This window comes from Dromaius novaehollandiae, chromosome 2 (assembly GCF_036370855.1).
Source record: "Dromaius novaehollandiae isolate bDroNov1 chromosome 2, bDroNov1.hap1, whole genome shotgun sequence".
Taxonomy (NCBI): domain Eukaryota; kingdom Metazoa; phylum Chordata; class Aves; order Casuariiformes; family Dromaiidae; genus Dromaius; species Dromaius novaehollandiae.
In genome coordinates this window covers 9,284,780-9,307,901 of record NC_088099.1, presented here as the reverse complement: position 1 = coordinate 9,307,901, position 23,122 = coordinate 9,284,780, and the positions used below count along the sequence as shown (strand labels likewise).

The following is a 23,122-nucleotide window of genomic DNA, read 5'->3' as shown; positions in this document are numbered from 1 at the left end:
GGGTAGTTGATGGGCCACAGATGCCAAGATGGGAAATAGAGGAGAGATCTAAGGAATTAAGAATTTTACAGAGATAAGCACACACAGAACAGGGGAAAAATACAATCTAACACTGTTGTACTTCCATCATGCCACCAACATCCTCATATATCCAGAAAGTATCATACAAATTATTTGAGGGAAATACAGCCTATTCACTTAAACCCACCAAGCACTATGCGGTTATTAGCTAGGGCCAGGGGATCAGCATCTTCAGTACTAAGGGGGAGTACTAATGGGCTGGTGGGTGCACAGTGAAAGGGATGGATTTTTTCACCCTCTTGCACAGTCATTTACACACACAGAAAGTGAATAAATCACACGGCTATTCTAATTTAACAACAGTTTTCCCTCATTCTACAAAGGCATAAATGATGGCTCCTGTCATAGGACAATGGAGAATGTGCCCTCTAATAATAGCCCCATTTAGCAAACACATTCCCTTTTGCACTGAACTTAATGGCTCTCTTTCTATTGACTCTGAAGCTCATATGGATAAAAGTGAGAACCATACACCAGCTTTGTAGGACTTTCAGTCTGTTATGACTTTAGCTAAAATCTGAGGTTGGCTGAAGCATTGTTTTGAGATGTCAGAGGGGTTTTTTTTTGTATTCTGATCTTCTGACATAGATTTTCTTAATTCCAATATCTGCTATTATTTATACAGCTCTGTTGGCATGTGTGGCATTCTGCAGGAAAGTAAGAAGTCAAGAACAATGCTCTGAAGAGTTCATAATTTAAAAATTGTCACATAATTTAATGAGTAAAGACTAAAGAAAACAAGATAAAGAGAGAATTGCTCCTGGGAAAGTTCTACTGATTATTCTTAATCACCAAAAATGCAGATCATGCAGACCATTTCTGTTTCAGACATTTCATTTTTGAATGGTTAGACATGGAAGAGAAAAAGAGGTCAGACATAGTGACCAAAAGTTCTCCTAGGAAGAATGAAGAAAAACCTACAAAGGAAATAAAAATCCTCTACTCTCCTGCTCTCTGTGTTGCCACAGTAGAACAAATCAGGAGATTTCAAGGGGAAAGTCTTTTTTTCTTTCCCGAGAACTGGGGTATGTTCAAGGTGATCCCATCACCCTTCTCCCCCACCTTTTTTTGGGAAATGCAGCATGAAGTAGGATCTCAGATTGTGTCCTGAAAGGAAAAGCTTGCCTAGCAGTTCCCTTTGCAGCACAGGAGTTGGCATACACTCACATAACTTAGTGCAATGGTAGGGCCACTCTAAAACACTCTGAAGTCTACTTTGATGTGCTACCACCTCAGAGCTCCTTTGGCCCTGTAGCCACCTAGAACCACCTGTAGTTCCTAGCCAGTTACTCCTCTCGGTCCCACTTGACTTTTTTTTGCTTCCTGTCTTGCAACACAACCTACAGTCTACATTCAGCAAATGCACATTCACACCACCAAGTTTAAGGAGACCTTTATTTTTTTCTGTCTTTGCACTCTGTGTAGTCCCCACAGAACAAATCCACTGTTGCAAGATATTCATCAGACTCATATGGAATTCAACAGCAACCAGAATATTTAAAGTTACTTGAAATCTGCCAGCTGGCCCACAGAAGGATATGTACCAAACTCAATGCCTTATGGAATTAAAGTTCTCACTGCATTCTTAATAAAAATCAGTGGAAAGTGGTATATATTATTTCAGGATTAAAGAATCAAGCTGGGAGTAAAAATGGAAGACTTTTCTTCTCCTGCTTTGTATATATAATTGTTGTAAATATCATTTTCCAGTTTTGATATGAGTATTTTTTCTTTCTGTGTAGCATTATGAGCCTTTGGTAGAGAAGGCAACGGAAGAAGTAGATTGGTAGTCTGGTTTTTAATATGAAAAATGTTAAGTCTTCTTTCTGGGAGGAAAATTAAGCACACCCATTCAAACTGGTAAAATTAGTATGGATGGATTATCAATAACATGCTTTGAGTCAAGATACTGAAGGCAGAGAAGTTCACAGCAAAAATGTGCTGAAGAAAGGAAGATATAGTTGTGATGTATAGAAAATCGCTAACACAACTCGGTATTATCTTTCAATTAGCAGACCATAGCCTTTGCTCTACATTGTAAAGTTCAGTTTGTTGGACTTAAGATATAAAAAGCAGGAGAACAATAAATAAAAGATATGCCTTTCTGTTTTTACTTTCTTCTGCCATATCCTAAAGGCAGTCTCTAGTCATTGAACATCATTAGTGTTAGCAACTGATTGGACACTATCAACTGACCAGAAAGCCAAGGAAGAGAAGACAGTGCTCTTCACAAAGGAATGTGTTGGAAAGAGTTTGGTCAGCATCAGACCCCAATCTTTTGCGAGTCAGTACAAACTGCTCAGCAGTGCGGTGGCAGACTAAGGAATTTGAAATGGCACACATAAAAGTTGAAAGCAGGACATATATGTTCAGTGAGAAAAAATGAGCTTCTTAAAAGTCATTTTGCAGAAAGGCAAAGGCCACTTCATCACCACTCCTGTCAGATTTAAGATTGATAAAGGGCTCAAATCCAATTTTTCCAAAGCAGCAGAAGAGAGACCTCCCTGTCCCTGTATCTCTTACCTTTCCTCCAACCTGATTTACTGACTGGCAAAGATAGTGTCTGCTATTGCAGTTTCTTGAATCACAGGCATCGAAAACTATTTATCTGGTTAATGGCACAGACCAAAAATCCCCAAGAGAGTGTTGCTTGGAAAGGGACAGGAGAAACGTGCAAGATTTGCTTGGCCACTTTTAAAGCTCAATTTTTGGTACAAAAAGTCCACAAAAGGAGTTGCCCTTTTTTCTCTTCTTGTTCCAACAGAAAGAGATTATTTGGCACGTGCAAAAATTTAATATTGGTTTTGCACCAGGAAATGAAGCCAGGGGATTTGGCCAGGAAATCCTTGCTCTAAAAACAGAAATCTAAGATGGCAGTGGCCAAGAGAAAAAACACTGGAGATTTCAGGATTGTTGCAGCATGAAAGACTACATGAAACACAATGAATCCCTGACATGTTTTTTTTTTTTTTTTTTTTTTTTTTTTTTTTTCCTGAAAAGGATGCTCTGAAAACTCCCTGTAAGACACATCTACTTTTGTGCACTTTGCCAACAACTACAGGGCAAATTCAGGACAAATCATCTCTAGACAGCTGCATTCTCCACGTGGGTCTGCTAATACAAAAAAGAAAAAAATCTCTTGTCTCAGAGTTGGAAGCCTGAAGACCCCTTTGTGAACCAATATTATAGTAACTAAATCTTACTATCTGTTATAAGTTTGTTCTACACCCAGCTTTGAGAGAAGCAGGTGCATGATCACAAACTGCTATTCATAAAGTGTGCTTTTTCTACACTTTTAGACATAATTATTTTGCTGTAAAATCATATATTTGGCAATGTTTTAAATAAATGACATGATAAAACAACCTCCATATAGATGCCAGAGCAAAAAATGTCCTTTCTTTCTGAAACATAAAGCAACCTGAAGGGACTTGATGCACATAGTATGAGATAAGGGCAAACCTAGCATGGGTGGAGATAAATAATACCAGCTAAATGGGACATGTACTCTAGGACACTTAATATGCAGGTTAGTTTTAACTACTATTACTGTTTAATATTTACATCTCTATAATGCCAAAACAAGCCACATTCAGCACTCAGTTTCCATACTGATGGACACAGTATAAAAACCTGTTTCAGTATTACGCATGACTGCAGGTGTGTGCACACACAAAATCCTGGTTAGCAGGCAGGCACTGCAGGCTTTGCAGGTCCCAGGTTGGGCCATGAGCTGGCATGTGCCAACACAGACAGGCAAAGATTATAGCACCCATCTTCAAAGAATTTGCCACCACAGGGTTCATGTTGCCCAAATATTTCAGTATTTTGGATATAGTTTTCAAGTCATAAAGCTGCCAGTTAGGCTTCAAGAAACTAGTCAAAAAGGACTATTCTTTCTTTACTTCAGAATAACAGCAGCAGGTTCTAGAAATTCATTTGTACACTTGCACTTTCTCTTACCAGCTGTTGCCCTTTTGGACCCCAACCAGCATACTGAAGCTTTGCATTGCTGACCTCAGGGGGATACAAATTCTGGGGATCCCTGCAAAAAGAGAAACACAAGAGTTCAACTTCAGGAATGTCCTGCTATAAGCTGATGCAATCCCTCTGTTAGAAATCCACCGTGCCCCCTAAAAGTGTCTTTCAGCTGGTATCACTAACATTTAGTGCCGGATTTCAGTAGACTTCTTCCCATATAACAAGCACAATATAGTAGCAAGTGTTGGTAAGATCAAGCATTTAATTGACAAATTCTGTTTCTTATTAATGCAAAGTTAAACAGGTCAATTCTACTGCTGACTCACCTAAGCCTTCAGAATTAGTCAAGGGATGGCAAACAAAGTCATTGTGTTTATCAACAATTTAAAATTCACAAAAGATAATCAATAATTATATTTTTGAAACATACTGCCTCAGGAAAAATATGATTTCATCTTCTTCATCCCATGGATTTTTGGCCTAATAATTTTGCTTTGAATGTGATGGCAGGACAGTTTAGCATCTGTATAACAACTGATATGCAGCCTGGTTTCCAAAAAAAAAAAAAAAAAACCCAAAAAAACCCCTCCTATTAATACTGGATATCTCAATCTTTAAGAAAATAAAATTGAAATACTTTTCTTGTGCTTTTGTCCATTACCTTAATTTTCTAGCAGAACATCAATGTGACATAGCAAATGCAATATGGAAAAAGGGCTGCTTTTTGTAAATGTCAGGGCAGCATAATGTCAGTTTATCACATCACAGACAACAGATTCTCCCATTTCCTTGATGGTATTTATACTCAGCACAAATAATTACTTTACGTATTCTGAAGTCACCTTGCTACAACTCTGTGTATAGTAATATTCAACAAACAAGAACACTAATAACACCCTTACACAGTACGCCTCATTAGCAGATCTCAAACTCCTTCAAAAAGGAAGGATATATTATCACTGGTCTCCAGATATGAATAACGAATATTTGAGGCTAATATCATCCAAAGCCAGAGAAAGGAAAAACACCTAACTCTGCCTAGTCTTTAAGCAAATGGCCTCTACTTGTATAGTGTTCATTAGGCATTAAAGGCAATGTTTTCTGAAGGTATTTTCAAGACAGAACAAAAGTGAGTGCAGTATTAGACACTGACTGAGTTCTGTTTACTGTATGCGCCGTGGCCGGTGCTGTGTACCTGTACACAGGTATGTGCTGGCTCTGCTCCCTCGGGCAAGATCTCCCTTCCCTGGTCATTCCCACTGCGTTGGGTTTGTTTTAGCAAATACAAGGACAGCAGCAAGATGATTAGAAGCAGATTTTGTCCTTTCTTTCAAAGGTGAAGAAAATAGCTTTTCCCATGAGTTCTTGTCCCAGGGTCAGCTAGAATCAGGGCAGACCCTAGCAAGGAAGGGCAGACCTCCAGCCGAGGTCTGAGGCAGTGGCAATACCAATGCTTACAGTATTCCCCCTTCCATCGCACCTGTGCTAGGAATAACAACTTCTGCACTCCTGCTAGAAAGTACATATCCATGGTTATAAATAATAACCCATAACATCTGTGAGGCCACTGGGAAGTGGTCCACGGGACTGATTAAGCAATAAAGTGCTTGCAATTGCAGGTTCGATGCAGAGGAGATCCATTAGAAAACTGGAGGGGCAAGCGTGGTTTGCTGAGGCATCAGGTCTTCAAGTTTGAACACATCCCAGGGCATGGAGATAGCTCATGCCTACACACAAAAAATGTCACTGCTGTTGCTTAAATATAATTATCTCTTTTTTTTTTCTCATGGTGTTTAACAATAAAGAGTTCTTTATTGGCAACCTAAAATCACTTTTGTAATATATAGATAGGAGTACAGGCAACTGTCATACTGAACTCCTATTAACAGTAGATACAAAATTCCATTTCTACAATAAGAATAGCCCTATAACTTCTTCTGGATCTTTTTAAGATTATGTATTATGCTACAGTATGCATTATCTACTTAAGCTTCAAGTCAGCTATTCCTGTAAAGACTCAGTCTGATTTTAGCCTATCTTGATTACCTCAAAAGAGAGTAACCTCTCAGTGAAGGAGAAAAAGGAAGTCAGTCAATCAAGTAAAAAAAAAAAAAAATCAAACCCCCCCCCAAAAAAACCCTCATGTAAGGGGGAAAAAAAAGTACTTCACTATTTGTCAAATTCATTATTTAGTTGTTCTTCTTTTACCCATGGTAAGAAGAGGTGCAAAATATTACAAATAGAGGGGAAAATATCATCCCCAAACAAGCAAATTAGACAAATTGCAAGAATTCAAACCTGTAATGCTTCAGATAACACAGGTGGAGCTCAGGGACAGACATACCAATTACATCCAATAATACAGAGCAGAGCCCAGACAAGTCCTGTCAGTTCTGCTCACTGCATCATCTTTCAGAAGAGGAAAATTCTAATGCAATGAGAAATGCTGCATAAACCAGCTTTGGTAGCTGATAAAGTGAAACACTAGTCCAAAGCAAGAGCCCTCCATTCAGTCTAGCAGAAGAGAGCCCTGCTGCAGAAAAAAAGCAAAGTCATCTTTACTTTCTCTGATATCTCTCTGAGGAAAATTTTAATTTCGTCTAGCAAATTCGTTCTTAAATTGTTCAGAATGGCCGGGAAAATTCTGTTGTGGCAAAATCTTGTTTGTTCGTGTCAAAATCTTTTGAGAAACATGCAGATACAAAAGTTGACTGATGGAATTACATATTGTCTGGGCGCATCTGATTTAAAACTTGTTATTGTAAACTACCTTAAAATTCAGTGAATAAGAGCAAGCAGTTCCAGATTATGATGTTGATCCCCTTACTTAGGTGGTAGCTAGGCATCCATCCTCATCCTCTGAGTTATTTTTTTCCACCACTGACTATAAAGGCAGTCTAGGTTACTAGCCCTCCCTCCATCTCTCCCCTGAGAGACAGGTAGCCCTCAACATTTTCCTGTTGGTAGATTTTGATTTGTTTCTGATTTCTTTCTATGGACTGAAGAGAATCCTCCTTCTGAGAGTACCACTTCTCACTCTCCCATCTGCAGTGAACTCTAGTGTCACATGCAAGCAGACTGAGAACATCCTTCCATGCCAAGCCTGAAGTGGCACAGCTGTTTAGTGGACTTCAGAGAAACTGTCAGGAGGTCTGTATTAGCTGTGTCCAGAAAGAAAGGGCTGTCAGAAATCCTGAAGGTGGTATGAAAATAGAGTTCACCTATTTGGACACCCTACTGTGGAGGAACTCTATGCCCTTACTCAGGCTACCTTGGAGGTAGGCAATAATTCAGCCTCCTTTCATCTCATTTGCACACTTCTTGCCAGTGCCAGGAAAGGTGAAGGGGAAATCCAGAATCTCCAGGTCTCCACAGCAGTGCAGACTCCAAGTTCAGAAGAGCTGAGCTTGCTCAGGCCAAATTCCTCCATGGCGCTCAGGCTCTGAGGACCATAGCGGGTACCCAGAGCCCATCTGTGTCTGTTGTGGCTGTCCCCTGGCTCTGGGAAATCTCTCTTTTTCCTATCAACCCTCCCAGCCCAGAGCAGACACAGTTACAAGCCCACTATCACACCAAGGAGAGAGTGGGCAGGAGGAGGTGGAATTGCCCACACAGATGCTCTAGGCAGTTCTGGCCAGCCTTCTACCATTCTTTCCCTAGGAAAACTTTTAGTTACTCTCTAAATATCTGTCTCAGTTTATGGGTCACTATCACACACTTCTAAGACTATCTCATACTCCTCTGGATCTCTAGTTCTCCACAATAAAAATGCCTTAGAGGAGTCAGACCAAACACACACTGAAATCCCAGGAGCACTCCCCCATTTTTCAAGTGCTGCATATGTGGCAGCATATCTGATGCCAGCCTGACTAGTCAACTCTTTCTGGGAACCATGTAAACTCTGAGAAACTAAAGCACCCCAAAGCTACACCCTTGCTTCTTCCTCCAAAACATCCTGCTTAAAATTCTTAAATATTTTTTCTTGGATCGATCAATTTTATAGGCCATCTCAGCCTCTCCAAAGAGCCAGTGCTCCTCACAGATCCTCATAATTAGGCCTTGTTTTGATCTGAACCTTCCCCTTGTGAGCTCATTTGTGCAGGAAGTTGGCTTGGAAATGGGTTATTTTGAAGGTAGTCTATATATCCTCTATAATTTAGCCTGCATGAAGAACTAGGTCCACTGCACTTTATACTACACTAAAAGACATTCACCTTCATCTCCAGCCAAAGAAATGTCAAGGCAAGGCCTTATTAAAGGTTCACTGTTCTTTCTTTCCTCTTTTAAAATGATTGATTTTAAAGACTGGGAAAGAAGGGGATAGTAGCGTTGTTTTAGGCCAGATGTGAGATGGAGCAGGTGCTGTATAAACTCTTCCACGTTAAGATGACGTTGTCTGGAGCAAAGGCTGTTAAATTGTTCTAAACAAGGCAATAATTCCAGCAAACAGAATTGGCATTCAGCAGGGAATACTTTTGTCTTTCACCCTTCCATTTCCAGTTCAGGAAACATTACTGAACTAGCAAACTGAAAAATTTACTCATTTAGATGAAGTTTCATGCCAAAAAGTCTCCCCTCAAAATTTCTGAATAAGCAAAATTCCAGAGTGCAATTACTGTAGCATCTATCGTATCATTTTCACTTGTAATTTGGATCAGAACATCTATGTAGAAAAAGCCAAGCTAATCAACCATACCGGGTGCCTACTTTTGACCTTAAAAAAGTATGATGAGTAATAAAGAACTAATTTTAAATGGACTGTATTTCTTGTTGCTGAAATTTCTCCATCTGTGTGTTCTCTCTCCTGATTTTTTTTCTTATTTTAAAGAAGACCAGTTTCCCTTAGAGACTTCATGACACTGAATCTCCCACTGAGCGCAAACATGACAATGTGTTCTGAATTAAGTACTTCAAAAGCAACTTTAAAAAACTTAGAAATTTTCCACTGTAATTGAGGGAGAGGCTCCTTTTATTTCAAGAATACCAAGAAAAATATTTTACAATGCCAGATGGAAAAAGCTTGAAATTGAAAAAAAGCAGTTAAAGTCTGGGATATGGCACAGGCTGCTTTCCTATTAGTGCTTGGGTCTGTTTTAATAACTTTTGGGTTTAATCTCAAATACAGAATCATACTGTTTGGATAGAATTTCTTTTGAAAGGGATAAAAAGAACTGGAAACATTATGATATTTAAGAGTTTTTGACATATGATAAGAAAAAAAATGAACTGGAGATAATTTATAAAAAGAGATAAAAGTAAAAAAAATATATGTTTGCAAGTGAACAAAGAACCATAGATAATGACTTGGAGAAAGAAAGAAACATGTCCAAGAAGTAGGAATGCCATTTCTGGAGGAAGGAAAAGGCATCCTTAAATGATTAAATAACTTGTTTACTTCAGTATTCACAAAGGAGGAGAGGAGACAGGTGCCATTAAGAAAATTGCTTCCCAGGAGATACGCAGCCCCACAGAGACTCATAGCGAGACAGAATAATGTACAGTACTGATGGGAATCAAAGACTTGCCAGAACAGATAATCAAGAAATTAGATTGTCAGAAGATGCAACTAAAAGTATCCCTCCCAGAATCCTATTATAAGTGCTTAAATAGATTAGGAAGGCTCTTCTGTTCAGGTTCATTCTCTATTAAATATTTAATGCATACATTCACACATACACATATTTTCCTTTTAGCACTTCTCAGTGACTAAAAGTAGAGGTAGGTAATGAAAGCAATTTGAAGTTCTTAATCTCAGCTACAGGTACACATCAGATCTGTCAGCTCTTCTTAAAAACAACGGAGCTCACACCGCATTTTGTCCAGAGATGGATGAATTCCATGGATTTAGAGCATAAAGGACAAAAAGCGAGGGAAACTAAAACACATTTGTCCCTGATTTGGCAATCCAGTAGGATTCAGTCAACAATATGAGCTCAGAGGTCTATTTGATTATAGTCTGTCTGTGTTTGTAAAGCATCTATCAATGTAATACTTCGTACTAGACCTGCAAAATCTTACAAAATACTAATACCACTTTAAAATCAATCACTTGTCAGAAAAGAAGCCGCAAACTTCCTTTGGGAATCATGTACAATGATGGCACAAACTTGTCTTTTTAGTGAAGTTCTACAAAAGTGATTTAAAAATCCAGCAGAGACTGGTACAAAGCTAGGAGTCACAGTAATCCAGGTTGGAGGACAGTAAGCCATTGATCAAAATCTCTTGGTTTCCCTGAGTAAGCAAATGGTGGAAATGGTCCTTAGATACTGGTAGCATCATTTTTTACATGATGACATTATCACGCTTCTCATGTGACCCCTCTAAATCATAGATGACAGAGGGGATTTTTGCTGCATTAAAAAAGAAAAAAACTTTTGTTCCTGGAGTCATATCTACTCCCTAGAAAGACAATGAGAGGTGATAGCATTCAGGTGATGAACAGAACCACTTAAAAGTAATTCTCTTATACTCATGTCATTTTATCTTACTCTAAAGAGGTTTTTCAGGCAGCTCTGATCTCAGAGCTACTGCTCAAGGTATGAGGTAAGTCATAGGATTTATAAGGATTTCAAGTCCAGTCATCCAGAACAGAGGTTTGGCCAAAAAAAAAAAAAAAAAAAAAAAAAAAATCAATCATGGCAAGAAGGCTAGATAGAATTCCTGCAGCTGCTGTGCCATGACGGCAGCTGTGGAAAGATCAGCTATCTACAATATGTGGAGGAAAAATACAGGCTGAGGAGAAATAACCTAACACACCCTGAGATGTTTAAGAATGACCGAGGAAGATCTCAACAACAACCAGCCTTGGTGTTAGACATGCCTATAGACACAATCATCAGCAGAACCACATTCTTAAAGAAAAAAAAACCAGCTTTTTCCTTTTAAGAAATAAATTACTGCTGAATCTACTTGCAATGGTTAAATATTTCTTACAGATGTAACAATTAGGAGAATAGCTTGGACCCTTTCTGATCACTACTTTGGAGCATATGCACCTTTCCCTCTATGACATCATTCTTCAGAGCGATTCTGCCAGTCACCAAGAAAGGATGTTTGTGATGAAACCTCACAGTTTTCCACTGAGCTGACCTTGTCTGGCTTACAAACTCTAATAAAAATATAGCACCAGGACATGATGCCTGCAGAGAGCAATATGGGCTTATTAGTACTTAAAATGAGATGCAGCTGTGATCTCTGGAGCCAGTAAAAGTGCCTCGTTACAATATGACTTCACTGGATGCTCAGTCACACCCTTAATTGGGGCAAGAGATTGATACTTGGGCTTGTGCTCTGAACTAATCTAACAGTTTGTGTTATTGGGTTTCAGATAAAAGTAGAATGACTCAGTATTCTCTGTATCTTTTTGGAAGACTCTTTGAACAAATCTTATTTCATCTCATGTCAACAGCGTAAGGAGATCTTGGAGAGCTGTGTGTATGTTCTCAAGAATATTGAAACACACCTCTCTTTAATTACCCTCTCCCTGCATACACCATGCTTTCATCAGATAAAAGAAACAAGGCATAATTTAGAAATGCCATTATTGCCATATCTCATCAACTATTAAGCTATACTGCAATTAATCCGATTTTAGATACAGTTTAAAAGTGGGTTGTAAAATACTCTGCTTGTTAGAGGAACAAAATGCCACTATAGCTCTTCAGTTCTGCCAGGAAGGCATAAATCTCAAGTACATATGCAAAAGGAATGGCTCACATTTGAAATGGGGTGTAAATTATGTCTTCACAACTCAGTATATGGAAGGTCCTTTCGCTCCTGTAGCTTGATCTCATGTGTGGGACACAGGAAAGCAACCTTTCCTATTCCTGTTACATCTTCTCCAAATTTGTAGTGAGTCCATTCCACAAACAGAAGGTTAATGGTAAGAGGTGAAGAGAAATCAGGGCTGGTATGGACACAGTCTGGGTTGTCAGCCTGAGGTTATATCATTTTCTCCATAAAGAGACTCCCTTAGGAGTTACTTTAGCAAGGAAAGCCCTAGCTGCCTCGTAAACCCTAGCTGCCTCTCTAATTTTAGCTCGTAGCTGTGACTGATAAACAAACATAAAAAAGAGTTTTTAAAAAAGCCACAGCCTCTTTGAACATTTGAAATCCTGCCCCGGGCTCCAGCATCTGCTGATGTCCTCAGTTTTGCCATGTTCCCTTTGGACATGGTCGCCAGGACCTCGACCTTGCCGGTGCTGCAGCCAAACCGGCTGCGTGGGCACGGTGCCCATGCATATCCCAGCCTCAGCCAGTGCTGAGCATGGACCCGGCACTGGAGCTGCCGTTCCTGAGCACAGCCTGGGACCTGGAGGCATTCACAGATGCAGAGAAAGTGTAAGCAATCCCCCGGCTGTAGCATCCTTTCTCCATCCAAAGGTCTTTTCTTGCATTTCCTAAATCTCCCCACTCCCTTGCACATATGTTCTGAGCTCCCAAATGAAGCAGAATACCCATTTTAGGATAAAAATAGATAATGAGCTCATTAAATTTGCCTAGCAGCTTCAGTTCTTAAAAGTGCAGAGCTCACAGAACCGTGCAGCAAGGAAGAAAAGGAGCAACAGGACCTTGGTGAGCCACCCAAGTGCTTTGGCATGGGTCACTAGAGGATCCTCAGAGACTGTGTCACCCCAGTCCCAAATGAATCCCATGACAGCAAGGAGATATGCACAGTCCTTCAGGTTTATCTGACTTCTTTCTGGGGCCAACCAAAGCCAAGGTTGTGTTTTGTAACATGCACTGCCCACTTCTTACATCACGTAATGAAACAATAACACCCCAAGAGTCTGAGCAGGCTAAACAACTTTAGCATCCCAGTGTAGCAAAAAACATTAATCGAGACTGCAGGGTGTCTCCACAGTCCGACAGCAGGCAGAGCAAAAATGACGCCCTGGGGAAATGCATGTTGTTCATTCCTATTTTAGTGAGAAATCCTCCCGGAACATTAGGATAGGGAGGAAAGAGAAAAAAAACACTTTGAAAAGTACCACCTACAGAACAACTTTCATCATTTACTTTTATTTCTGGAAGGGTCATACATGGAAGCAGAGCAATTGTATGGGTTTCAAAATCTGTGGTTAATTGCCTATACTGTGCCATACGATTGCACTAGAGTTTTATACATCCTCTTTCATCTACCCTTATTTCCCTTTTCTGTCAAAAGTCTATATAACTCATTGAGCGTGAATAAAGAAGAAAACTCCGACTACCGCGCTGCATTTTGGTGACTGTCAGTGTTGGGATGTTTGTGTACTCTGTGGTGGTTTCTGTGGCTTGGAGGCTGAATAAAGCCTGGAGAAAAATGGAAAAGTTCATCAGCACTGTAGGACATAAGAAGGTTCCCAAATCTGGGCTGCTTTTCTCACCAGCGAGGCCTTGTGTGTGCTTTCAGTGAGTGCTCACATTTTAATCAAGAACAGAATTTAACAGAATTTAACAGGAACCCTGCCTCCGTTTGCAGGGGATACTGCCTCCGACAAACACTATGGAGGAGTTTGCCTCATCTTTTTTTTGTTCCTTCCTTTTTTAAAAATACACTTCAGTTTGCTGATGAGCCATAAGCTATTGACCTTTCTTCTTGTAAAATCAGAAAGTTGATTGCTGGGCTATTCTCTGCTAAACTGCTAACATCTGCATCTAACTATCAATTACCAAGGATTTTTTTTCCCACACTCAGCAGTCATTATTCTAATTCTTAATATCAAATCCACCCATCAGGGGACAATTCTTTATTATTACCATTATACATGGTTTCTAAGGTGTCCACCCACCTCACAACTGACTCTGGAAATGAGAAGCGTGTGGTAAGAAGAATTGCTTTGCCCACACAGGAACGGAGCATTTCACATAAACAAAAAAACCCTCTGCTGCAGTGACCAAATATGGGCGAATGAATGGAGAAACCTCTCGGGAAATGCTATGGTGCTGAATTGCTGAAATGGATTTCCTCCTGCAAGTGAATTTTCCTTTCCTTTCCTTCTTCCTCCCAGCAGAGACAAGGGTCCTGCAGGGAGCTGCCTTCCAAAGCTGAGGCTTTTTCAACCTGCCATCACTTGAAAGCAAGTGATACCCAAACAAGCTCCTTATTTAATAAAATGCTGGTGCTTTCTTATGAAAGAGGTACAAAATGCATCTGCAAATAATAAAAAGGCACAGGATTTAATCAGTGCCCAACAACTCCATCAGGGCTTGATCCAAATTACAGTGAAATCACCTGGCAGATCCCTACCCACTTCAGAGGATTTAAGATTAGGCTCCACAATCAAGCTATCAAGTTTACCTATTCCAAGGGCCAGTCCTCTGTTCTCAAAATAAAACCAAATAAGCATATCAGATCACAAGGACGTTATTTATAGTCTGGCATAAGATGCATGAGGTTGTGCAGCAGAGGTGGCTGAATTCACAATACAAACCACCTCTAAAAAGACAAGAAAAATGTTGGAATGATTACTAGGAAAGAGGGAGGGGAGATAAGATCAGAATAACAATACCAGATTTTTCACAAACAGCAGGATGCAGTTTTCTACTTGTTTAACAAATTTCATATTACTATTTGCTTTTACATACCTTTTTATAAGGACTTATTTCAGCCTGTATATGTCATTGTTGGGGTAAAACATTCAGGTCCTATAAGTAAAATTTAATTAGCTGAAAACAGATTTTTAGTACTTTTTCCTCCTAAAATAAAATGTGGGCTCTGTTACTAGTTTATAAATGTTAAAGAGTGAAATCATGCAGCACTTTCCATGGCAATTAACACTTATCACCTCTGCGTGGTAAGCAGTATTTTTCTCCTTGTTTTGCAGATGAGAAAACTGAGGCACAGACATTTCCTTGATTTGTAAAGATGTTTGACTGCTACAGAGGAGGAGCAAATAAAATGAGCTGGAACAAAACAGAACAGAACAGGCTTGGTCAAACAGGAAGATATCTGCAGCAGAGCTAGTTCCCTACATTTTTTTTTTAGCTACAATATTAAATATGAAATGTGTCTACCTTTTACTGCAAACATGGAAATAAGAGCACGTGCAAGGAAAACCTTATTGTCTTTTAACACGTTATACACTACATAAGGCTGTGGAGAGGGATTCTGTGCTTTCTGACAGCTAGCTTTGTATATACAATGTTTGATAAAGCTTCTTTTTAATTGACAGTAACCTCTTTCTTATGAATAGCTCATATAAGAGAAGGAGATAGGAACATTAGTGAGAGCTCTGCAGAGCAATCTACAGGCATCACTCTGAAAATTTACTCGCAGCAAACCAAGGGCTAAATTCTTCCTCTTGCTATCACTTCCGTGGATCTCCAACACGTATTTTGCCCTTGCTCCACACGTGGGACTTCTCTTGATGTTAATGAGAGTTCAGCATGGGGGATGTGTGGAATATTTTATCGTGCTCTGTGGCATAGGTAGGAAGAGCAGAACTCAACCCTCTGATTGCTCCTTTGATCGACCTGCCAAGTTCCTCTGATTATGCCATATAAATTTGGGAAGAAGTGCGAATCCTGCATAGAAGCTATTGTGTACAATTCCCTCCTCACCATATACAAAACTACTCAGGAGTGGAATAAGGACTAAATTTCCCTCTGATCCCTATCAGCATATCTCGGGGCTCATGCTGACATGCCCCAACTGGATGTGGCTCGCACTGTGGTGAGGACTTATTCGGGGGACAGTAGTAATCCTGTCCACTTAGCTGTGCTCAGAGGGAACAGCTCATTCGGAAACGGATGAATGCCAGGAGGTTTGAGGAACTGCGTGTTTTATGCGGGCTTTTATTTTGGGGAATGCCAACACAACACAGAACTGTAAAAAATGCTTTTCTTTTGGCCACTGCAAAACATTAAAGATAGAGATACTTCACAAAATATCAGCCTAAAGTTAGCTTTTGCTCAGGGGCTGCAGTAGCAGATCGGGCCAGTGGTCCATCAGCAGGGACTGCTATGGCCCTGTCAACCTAGGCCAATACAGTGTGGAGAGAGGGTAGCACAACCTGGGGAGGAATGCCATCATGAATACATGTTGCAGCTGAAAAATACTGAGTAGAAGTTTTAAAGTCTTTTTAAAATTAAATGTCAAAAAACTGGAAATTATTTTCCAAGGCTGAGAGGTAAGGATGAAAATAGTATTCATTGGGGAACATGGGACTGACCGTAAAAACTTCAAATAAACTAAGCTTTTTCCCTATTTTAATGAAGAATCTGAATGACTAAGATCATCCATATTGGACTCAGTAGGAGCAATGTTACTGAAACCCACAAAAGAGTAAAACAATTTAGGTTGCTAGAATTCATAAACAGGGCACTGCCTGGCGCCTACATTGTATTGGCTGAATTTATATTCCCCGGAGCAAAACAAAATAGCATTAGGAAATAATCATACACAGTATTTTCATTCCACTTTTGGCCAGGACCTCACACAAAAGAGCCCTAGTCCACATCTCGGCTTGCTGATGCTATCGCACTACGAATAAATTATAAGTAGCTGGCAACTACAATGCAGCAAGAAAAACCGTGGAGTTACAAGAGGAGCTTTGCAAAAATATTTCTAATGTTATCGGCAGTTATCTTAAAAGCAGCACCACGCAGGGAAAAGCAAAATGGGATGATACAGCGCTGCTTTGAACCAGGGGATATCTGATCCACGCGCATGAGCTTATTCCACTAGATGGCACCCAGTGCCAGCAGCAGATTTTTGGGTGAGAAGCAGGAAGAAAATGGGTGACCTGCAGGAAAGCTGCTGGACCGAACATCCCCTCGCCCTGCACCCCCAAGTCCTCAGCCCGGGGGGAACAGAGCAGCAGAGCTTAGTGTGCTCCCCTGGGAAAACCCCAAAGTGGCTCCGTAACCGCTGAAAACAGAAGGGAAATGTGGCAAAATTTGTAGGGGTTGCTACCCTGAATCTTCAAGAAAAGCTGTGAGAAGGACAAAATACTAAAAAAAAGGGAAATTAAATCCACGCAGAGCCCCTGAAGGGATATTCAGTATCTTTTACCTCAGCCTTATTTTCATTTTTAAATAAGATCCCCTGGGTCGATCTCATTGGCAGATGCGAATCAGCCTGGAGAGAGCAAAACTGCTCTCCTCCTACTCACGCGAGGAGTTTACTTCCCCGGGAGCTCGCGTGGAACTACAGGCTGCAGGACTGCAACGCTAAAAATACTATCGGTCAATGTACGTGCTAAAGATGTGCTCAGACTGGCTCCTCAAACCTGCGGAAAGCTCAGAATGAAGTCTGGAAAATGCTGGCACGAGGCCGTTTTGACTTCAGACACAGCCTGAATCCAGAGAGTCTGCAGAACCCCGCAAAAGCAATCAGAAATTTCCCTTTAAAAAGCAATTTATGCTGACAGATGAATGTTGCATTATTTAAAGTGATGCCATGATTAGATTAATTGGCTCCCTTATTAGTTAGCTTCAGCGGGAGGTGGCAAGGCCGCAAATGGGTACAAAGCCTGAACTGTCTGGCCTTCCTGACGAGCGGGTCAGAGCCGAGGACAAGGAAGAGGGTAGAGAAAATACAGGGAAACTCACACTGCCACAACCTGTTTCCTGGAACAAATGTCTAGCAAGAGGATCTGATATTATAGGGGTAAGGTAGCTTGTTCCCCAGCACTCACAGCTTCAGCTGCCAATTTAGGCGTATGCCAAGGCACCACCTGTGCATGCTGCCAGGGTACAAAGCACTCTGGCTTCTGCCTGTTTGCAAAAGTCTAATGCATAAAAAGAGGGTTTGTAGAAATGGCAAAGGTGGTGTTGCTGGGGGCCAAAGGCTTTTGTCTCCTATGCTATCAGCAAGTGAAGGGAAAGACACTACCTGCAGGTTGCAAATTCCTTTGTCACCTGAGCACCCAGGGTGTCAAACTGACCAGCACTTTGCACTGCGTCAGCTCCTGACCGCAATGATTTTCACTCATGCACATCAATCAGAGCAACATTCAACCCCCCCTCCCATCCGAAATATGAAACATGAGGTGAAGACATTTTCCTGCCTTCTTCCAACAGGCTCTGCTTCCAGGCCAGCTGATGCTTTCCCCATCGGCTCCTGCCCCTGCCCTCTCTCTTTACGCGCTACCCTAAAATATGTGCAGAGCTCCAAAGGAATGATAAAGTCCCACGTTCCAGGGAAATGTCAATGAGCTACCACCAAAACATACAACATGACCACCTGAAAGATCAGTGCAACTGTCACCACGCAGTATGGTTTGCAATGTCTGTGTACGTGCTCATAGCCTAGATTGCTTGGTAAACACCACCTTTCGTAACACGACCCACAGCAGTCGTTCCAGCCCTCCTCGTCCAGCAGCCACCTGATCCAGCCCTGCATCCCGCTATGGCAGCACCACTGCCTGGCACAGCTGCGTGCCTCCGGGCACTGCCTCCCGTTCCAGATCTTCCGATTATACCCGATACTTCCCATCTGACACAGCCACCGCTGCAGCTGCTGGTGCTGTGCCTGGACCAAACAAGGAGAGCAAGCTGAAACGCAGCCAAGTGCACAACATGATTTAGGCTGGAGGGGACAGGAAGCTGGTAGTCAGGGACAAAGAAAGGTTATGCAGTAGTACCAAACTGCCTGGATCCCTTTACTGTTAATTTTTAGCGTTTCTCATACATACTATGCACGAAACATCTATCTTCCCATTGCTGTTTTGTCTGGGATAGAACTGAGCTGTCAGTCACAGGCTTTTGCTTTTAGCCAGCCAGATTTAGTGATTCACCTAGCAGGCTAATTTCAGATACACTGGTCGGAAAGATGGAGTTTTCAAAAGTTAATTAAATCCAGTAAGTTCCCTGAAACAAAAACAAAAACAAAAAAACCCAAACAGACACCCCCACCAAAAAAAAGAAAAAACAAACAAACAAGACCAGATTGAGGCAGGGGAAGGAAAGACATCGACGTCTAGAGTGTGTCACACTGAGACATCAACGCATTGGCATGGATGATGAGGAGAAATTTTATAACTATTCCAGCTATACATGGGAATACCTTAACGCAGAGCTCATGATTTTTTGAAGTGAGTCAATCACAAGATACAAGCTGTAGGAAAGCAGGCTTCATGAGCTCCAGGGCTCACAGATTTTAAAATATATATGTGCCTAGTATAGACTTTTTGTATGAAATATTGTTTCCTGGTTTTTAGATGAATGCCAAAGAAAGTTATTTCAGCAATATATATATTTTTTTTAACTTTGGGGGTTGAGTGTGCTCATACATATCCTTGAGGAATATCTGAATGTAAGTAGCATTTGTATGGGGGGAAAAAAAACCAACCTCAGAAATGGTTTGTATGCTGCTAATCAATCTGTACTTCTCTCCTCATTGTTAAACCTGTTGGTTATTGCACCAAAGAAGCTGGACTGGAAAGAGGGCATAGGCTTCTAAAAGTTAGGTGTTGCAATGCCTAACTTAGGGGAATTTTGCCCCTAAAATATCATTCCTGTATTCAATGTCACCAAGGCACTTCTGGCCACATGGGAGCTAAAACTGCTCCATGGGATAGATGCTCACAGCCAGAGCAAAAGAATGAGGCAAGATCTGTCCGTTTTTTTTGAAGGAAGTGTAGCCTGTTATCTGTCCCTTATGTTAACAGTGTAGTGAGCAGAGTATCCTCCCACGGCGTAGAAGTCCTGGAGGCCGGGTGACGTCCTGGGAATTGAATGACACAGTAGGGGCCAGTCCAGGCAGGGAGCTCTCTCCTCTCCTTCTGTCAATCTTCCATTCAGGTTGGGTCCTGTACCTGAAGTGCACGTCCTTAGCTTTTCCCATAAAGGTTCCCATTCAAGAGGATGCTGTGACACGTTTATTGTTAGTTAGGTCCCATTTAGTACGGTGTATGGTCTGGACAGGGTCCTGGGCAATCTACTAGGTGATCCTGCTTGAGCAGGGGGGTTGGACCAGATGATCTCCAGAGGTCCCTTCCAACCTCAGCCATTCTCTGTGTGATTCTGTATGGTGGGAGGATGAGAGAAAGCGGAGGAAAATCAAAACAAGAGAGGCTCAGACTGGTTATAAGGAGAAACTTCTTCCCCATGAGGATGGAACTGATTGCCCAGAGAGGTTGTGCAGTCTCCATTGCTGGAGACTTTCAAGACCCAGTTGGTTAAAGCACTGAGTAACCTGCTCTGACCTCATAGGCGACCCTGCTGTGAGCAGGAGGTTGGACTTCCAGAGATGTTTTCCAGCCTGAATTATCCTGCAATCCTATGATTACCTTGTGTATAAGTCAGGCAGATTTTTATAATCTTTGCAGGATTTGCAAGGAGCCAAAGAATCTATTACCTGTTTAGCCATGATTTATAAAAATGACAACCCATTGAACAAGCATAGTGAATACTGAATTGCATGTTTTAGAACCAGAGTCATGTATAAAGTTCTACAGAAATAGCGGAGCTGAACTTTTTTTATATATTGTCTCTAATTATCATTTCTGCACAGTTGTCACCAATGTGATTCGCAGAACACAGCCTGGCAATAGCTCCCTGGCTTTTAGCTGAATTTTCTGCTGATAATGATTGGAGGAATTGTCTGTGCAACTTGTGCATTGCCATTGATACTGTGCAAATGTCACTCTGAAACACTATGTATTATTAAATGCTTAAAATATGTCTTGAGAATATGCTGGAGTCACATTCCTGGAAACTGGTCAGTCGTTAAAATACATATATAAAGAAATGTGTCTTTCAGAGGGAAAAGCAGATAGGAGAAATGGTCCAAACCATAGACAAACAACATAGGTGAAGTTAGCTGCAGACAGATGGGGTTAGAGCTGCAGGAGGTTACCTGCAACATCACAAAAACAGACTGAGAAAGGGGAATTTAAAAGATTGCAACTAATCAAAGCTGAAGAAGAATCCGCTTAAGCTAATTAATGCATTCCTTAAATACTGAGCCTACCTCAGGACTTTCAATGAATAGAGGGCCCTAAACAAAGAGCCATTGTGTGACAGAGGTTTGTTACCTATGATGTGTTATCTTTCATGCTATATGCATTAGCTAGAGCTTTAGAAACACTATGTAAAGCCTATCTGGCATTCTTGTTTGTCTACACTTACCTCATATTCTCTGAAAAGATAAATTATTATCCAGAAGGCTCTCATCTTCAATATTACTGTCAGTGCATGCATCTAAGAGGCAACAGGATCCTGGGAAGAGAGTACTGGTCTACCTGCTTTCAGACGGGATATTGGACAGGGTGTCTGCATCATGGGAATCTGCTGGGAAATTCAAAGTTGAAGGGCAATGCCTCAATTTTGACCAAATTCAAGGGACTAAACACCCATGTATAGCTTCTCTGACAGGCCTCTGGTGAGTATCCAAGAGGGGCTTTCAGCCAAATGCCAACACATCTATATATTCCAGCCAAAAACTGGAAAACTGGAAAATGAAATTCATGTAGTATGACACTCCAGGGAAGCTGAGTACTTCTGTTTCCAGGCAATGTCATCTTTTGTACAACACACAGCACAGTGGATGCTGCAGCTGAATGCCAGACCATTGCAAAGGGCTGTCACAGGAAAACCATTTGTCACGATATGCATTATTTTCCAGAATCCTAATGGCTGAGTTTCAAAATGAAGACATTGAATAATTGCTTACCCATGAGGTATTTTGCTGAGGACATAATATGCCGTATATGAATGCTGATACACCTGCAAAATGAAATTAAGAAACAAAACAGAAAAAAAGAAGAGATTAGTAACTGTCATCTGTGTTAGTAGTGCTCTTTTTCTGCAAAAATCTAGCATTTATGGCTAGGGAGCTGTTAGAGACACCTCACAGTCTGTAGTAGAAAAGAACAATACATTAATTCGCTGAACACTGTTGTGTGTTCTTTTCATCTTGCACTTTATGACAGTGTTTGGCAAATCGTATACATCCAGATGCTCTGTGTCGTTACCATGACTACCAGGTCTTTGATTAAACTGGGGGCACATGCTCTCTGCAATGTCTAAATATAGAATGATCATTAATGAGGACACCTTGGTCAGCTGGAGACATTCTCCATCATTATAACCAGACACAACAGAGATATAATGCATATTTCTCTGCTTTACTCCACATAAATAAAATAAGAAATGGCACTTGGTGATCTCAGAGCAGGTTGTAACACCTGGGTCAGCCAGCAAATGAAACCTCATTGACTCAGGGCACAAAGCTGACCTGAAGTTTGTTTGACTTGGTAAGTTGCTAAGTTGCATCTTCATATCAATTTGCACTCCTTGCGACTTGGGGTGGAGCTCAGCAGCTTGCATGGTTGGTCATCTCAGAAGGGAGAGTTTACTACTGATTTGTTAAGCAAGGCCAGTGCTTTAGGACTTCGTGGACTAATTTTCTTTTAGTGACAATACCTTCCTTAGCAGGGACCTGTGGCTGACAAGACGGGCAATACTGAGCAACGCTGGAATCAGGGCACTAGTGTGAGGGTTTAAACATGAATTTAGATGCCTGATTCAGCCACCCACTTTTCCAATTCTATCCTGTTACTGTAAGCTACAATATATACAGAAAAAAACCTTAAACAATCATTCCATTTGCTGTCTACTTAAATTTTTAAGTCACTTGTCTCCAGCATCATTCATAAAGCATTCCTAGGGAATGTCCTAGGGAACAGAAGAGGAATGTCTGTAATACTAGCTTCATAGATCAAGTTTGTTTATCATAAATGTTTTCTCTAGGCACCTCTGGTACCTTTTTTTAAAAAAGAAAATTCCTAGAAACCACAAAATGTCCTGGAAAATGCCATAAGCTTCAGTGGTGACCATCCCAGGCACATTGCTATCATCACAGGCTAGGTAGACATGACTTTATATAAGTCGCTCTCAAGGACTAGCCTGCATAGCAAGGGTCTAACAGGCTTACATCTTGTTTGGGCTCAGTGGAGAGACAGAGAAACATAAGATACATCATCTCATAGATATTAAAACAAACTTTTCTGCTACAATTCAAATCCAAACTTCAGATCCTTACAATACTGCATAACAGCCCTTGAAAAAATCTACCACCAGAGTATGGAAGTGAGTGTACCAGTTTTCTGTCTTTGAAAAGCAGAGACTG

General features: G+C 40.9%; 1 protein-coding gene across 4 annotated transcripts in view; it reads right to left on the bottom strand.

The window, feature by feature from the left end:
- DPP6 (dipeptidyl peptidase like 6) overlaps positions 1–23,122 on the bottom strand; it is a 582,220-nt gene that overhangs the window by 110,744 nt on the left and 448,354 nt on the right. For all 4 annotated transcript variants that reach the window (XM_064505741.1, XM_064505742.1, XM_026097080.2 and 1 more), the window contains exons 6-7: positions 21,665–21,717; positions 4,045–4,126 (exon numbers count right to left, since the gene is read on the bottom strand). In XM_064505741.1, the coding sequence (XP_064361811.1) occupies positions 4,045–4,126; positions 21,665–21,717 (135 nt within the window). The remainder of the gene's footprint in view (positions 1–4,044; positions 4,127–21,664; positions 21,718–23,122) is intronic.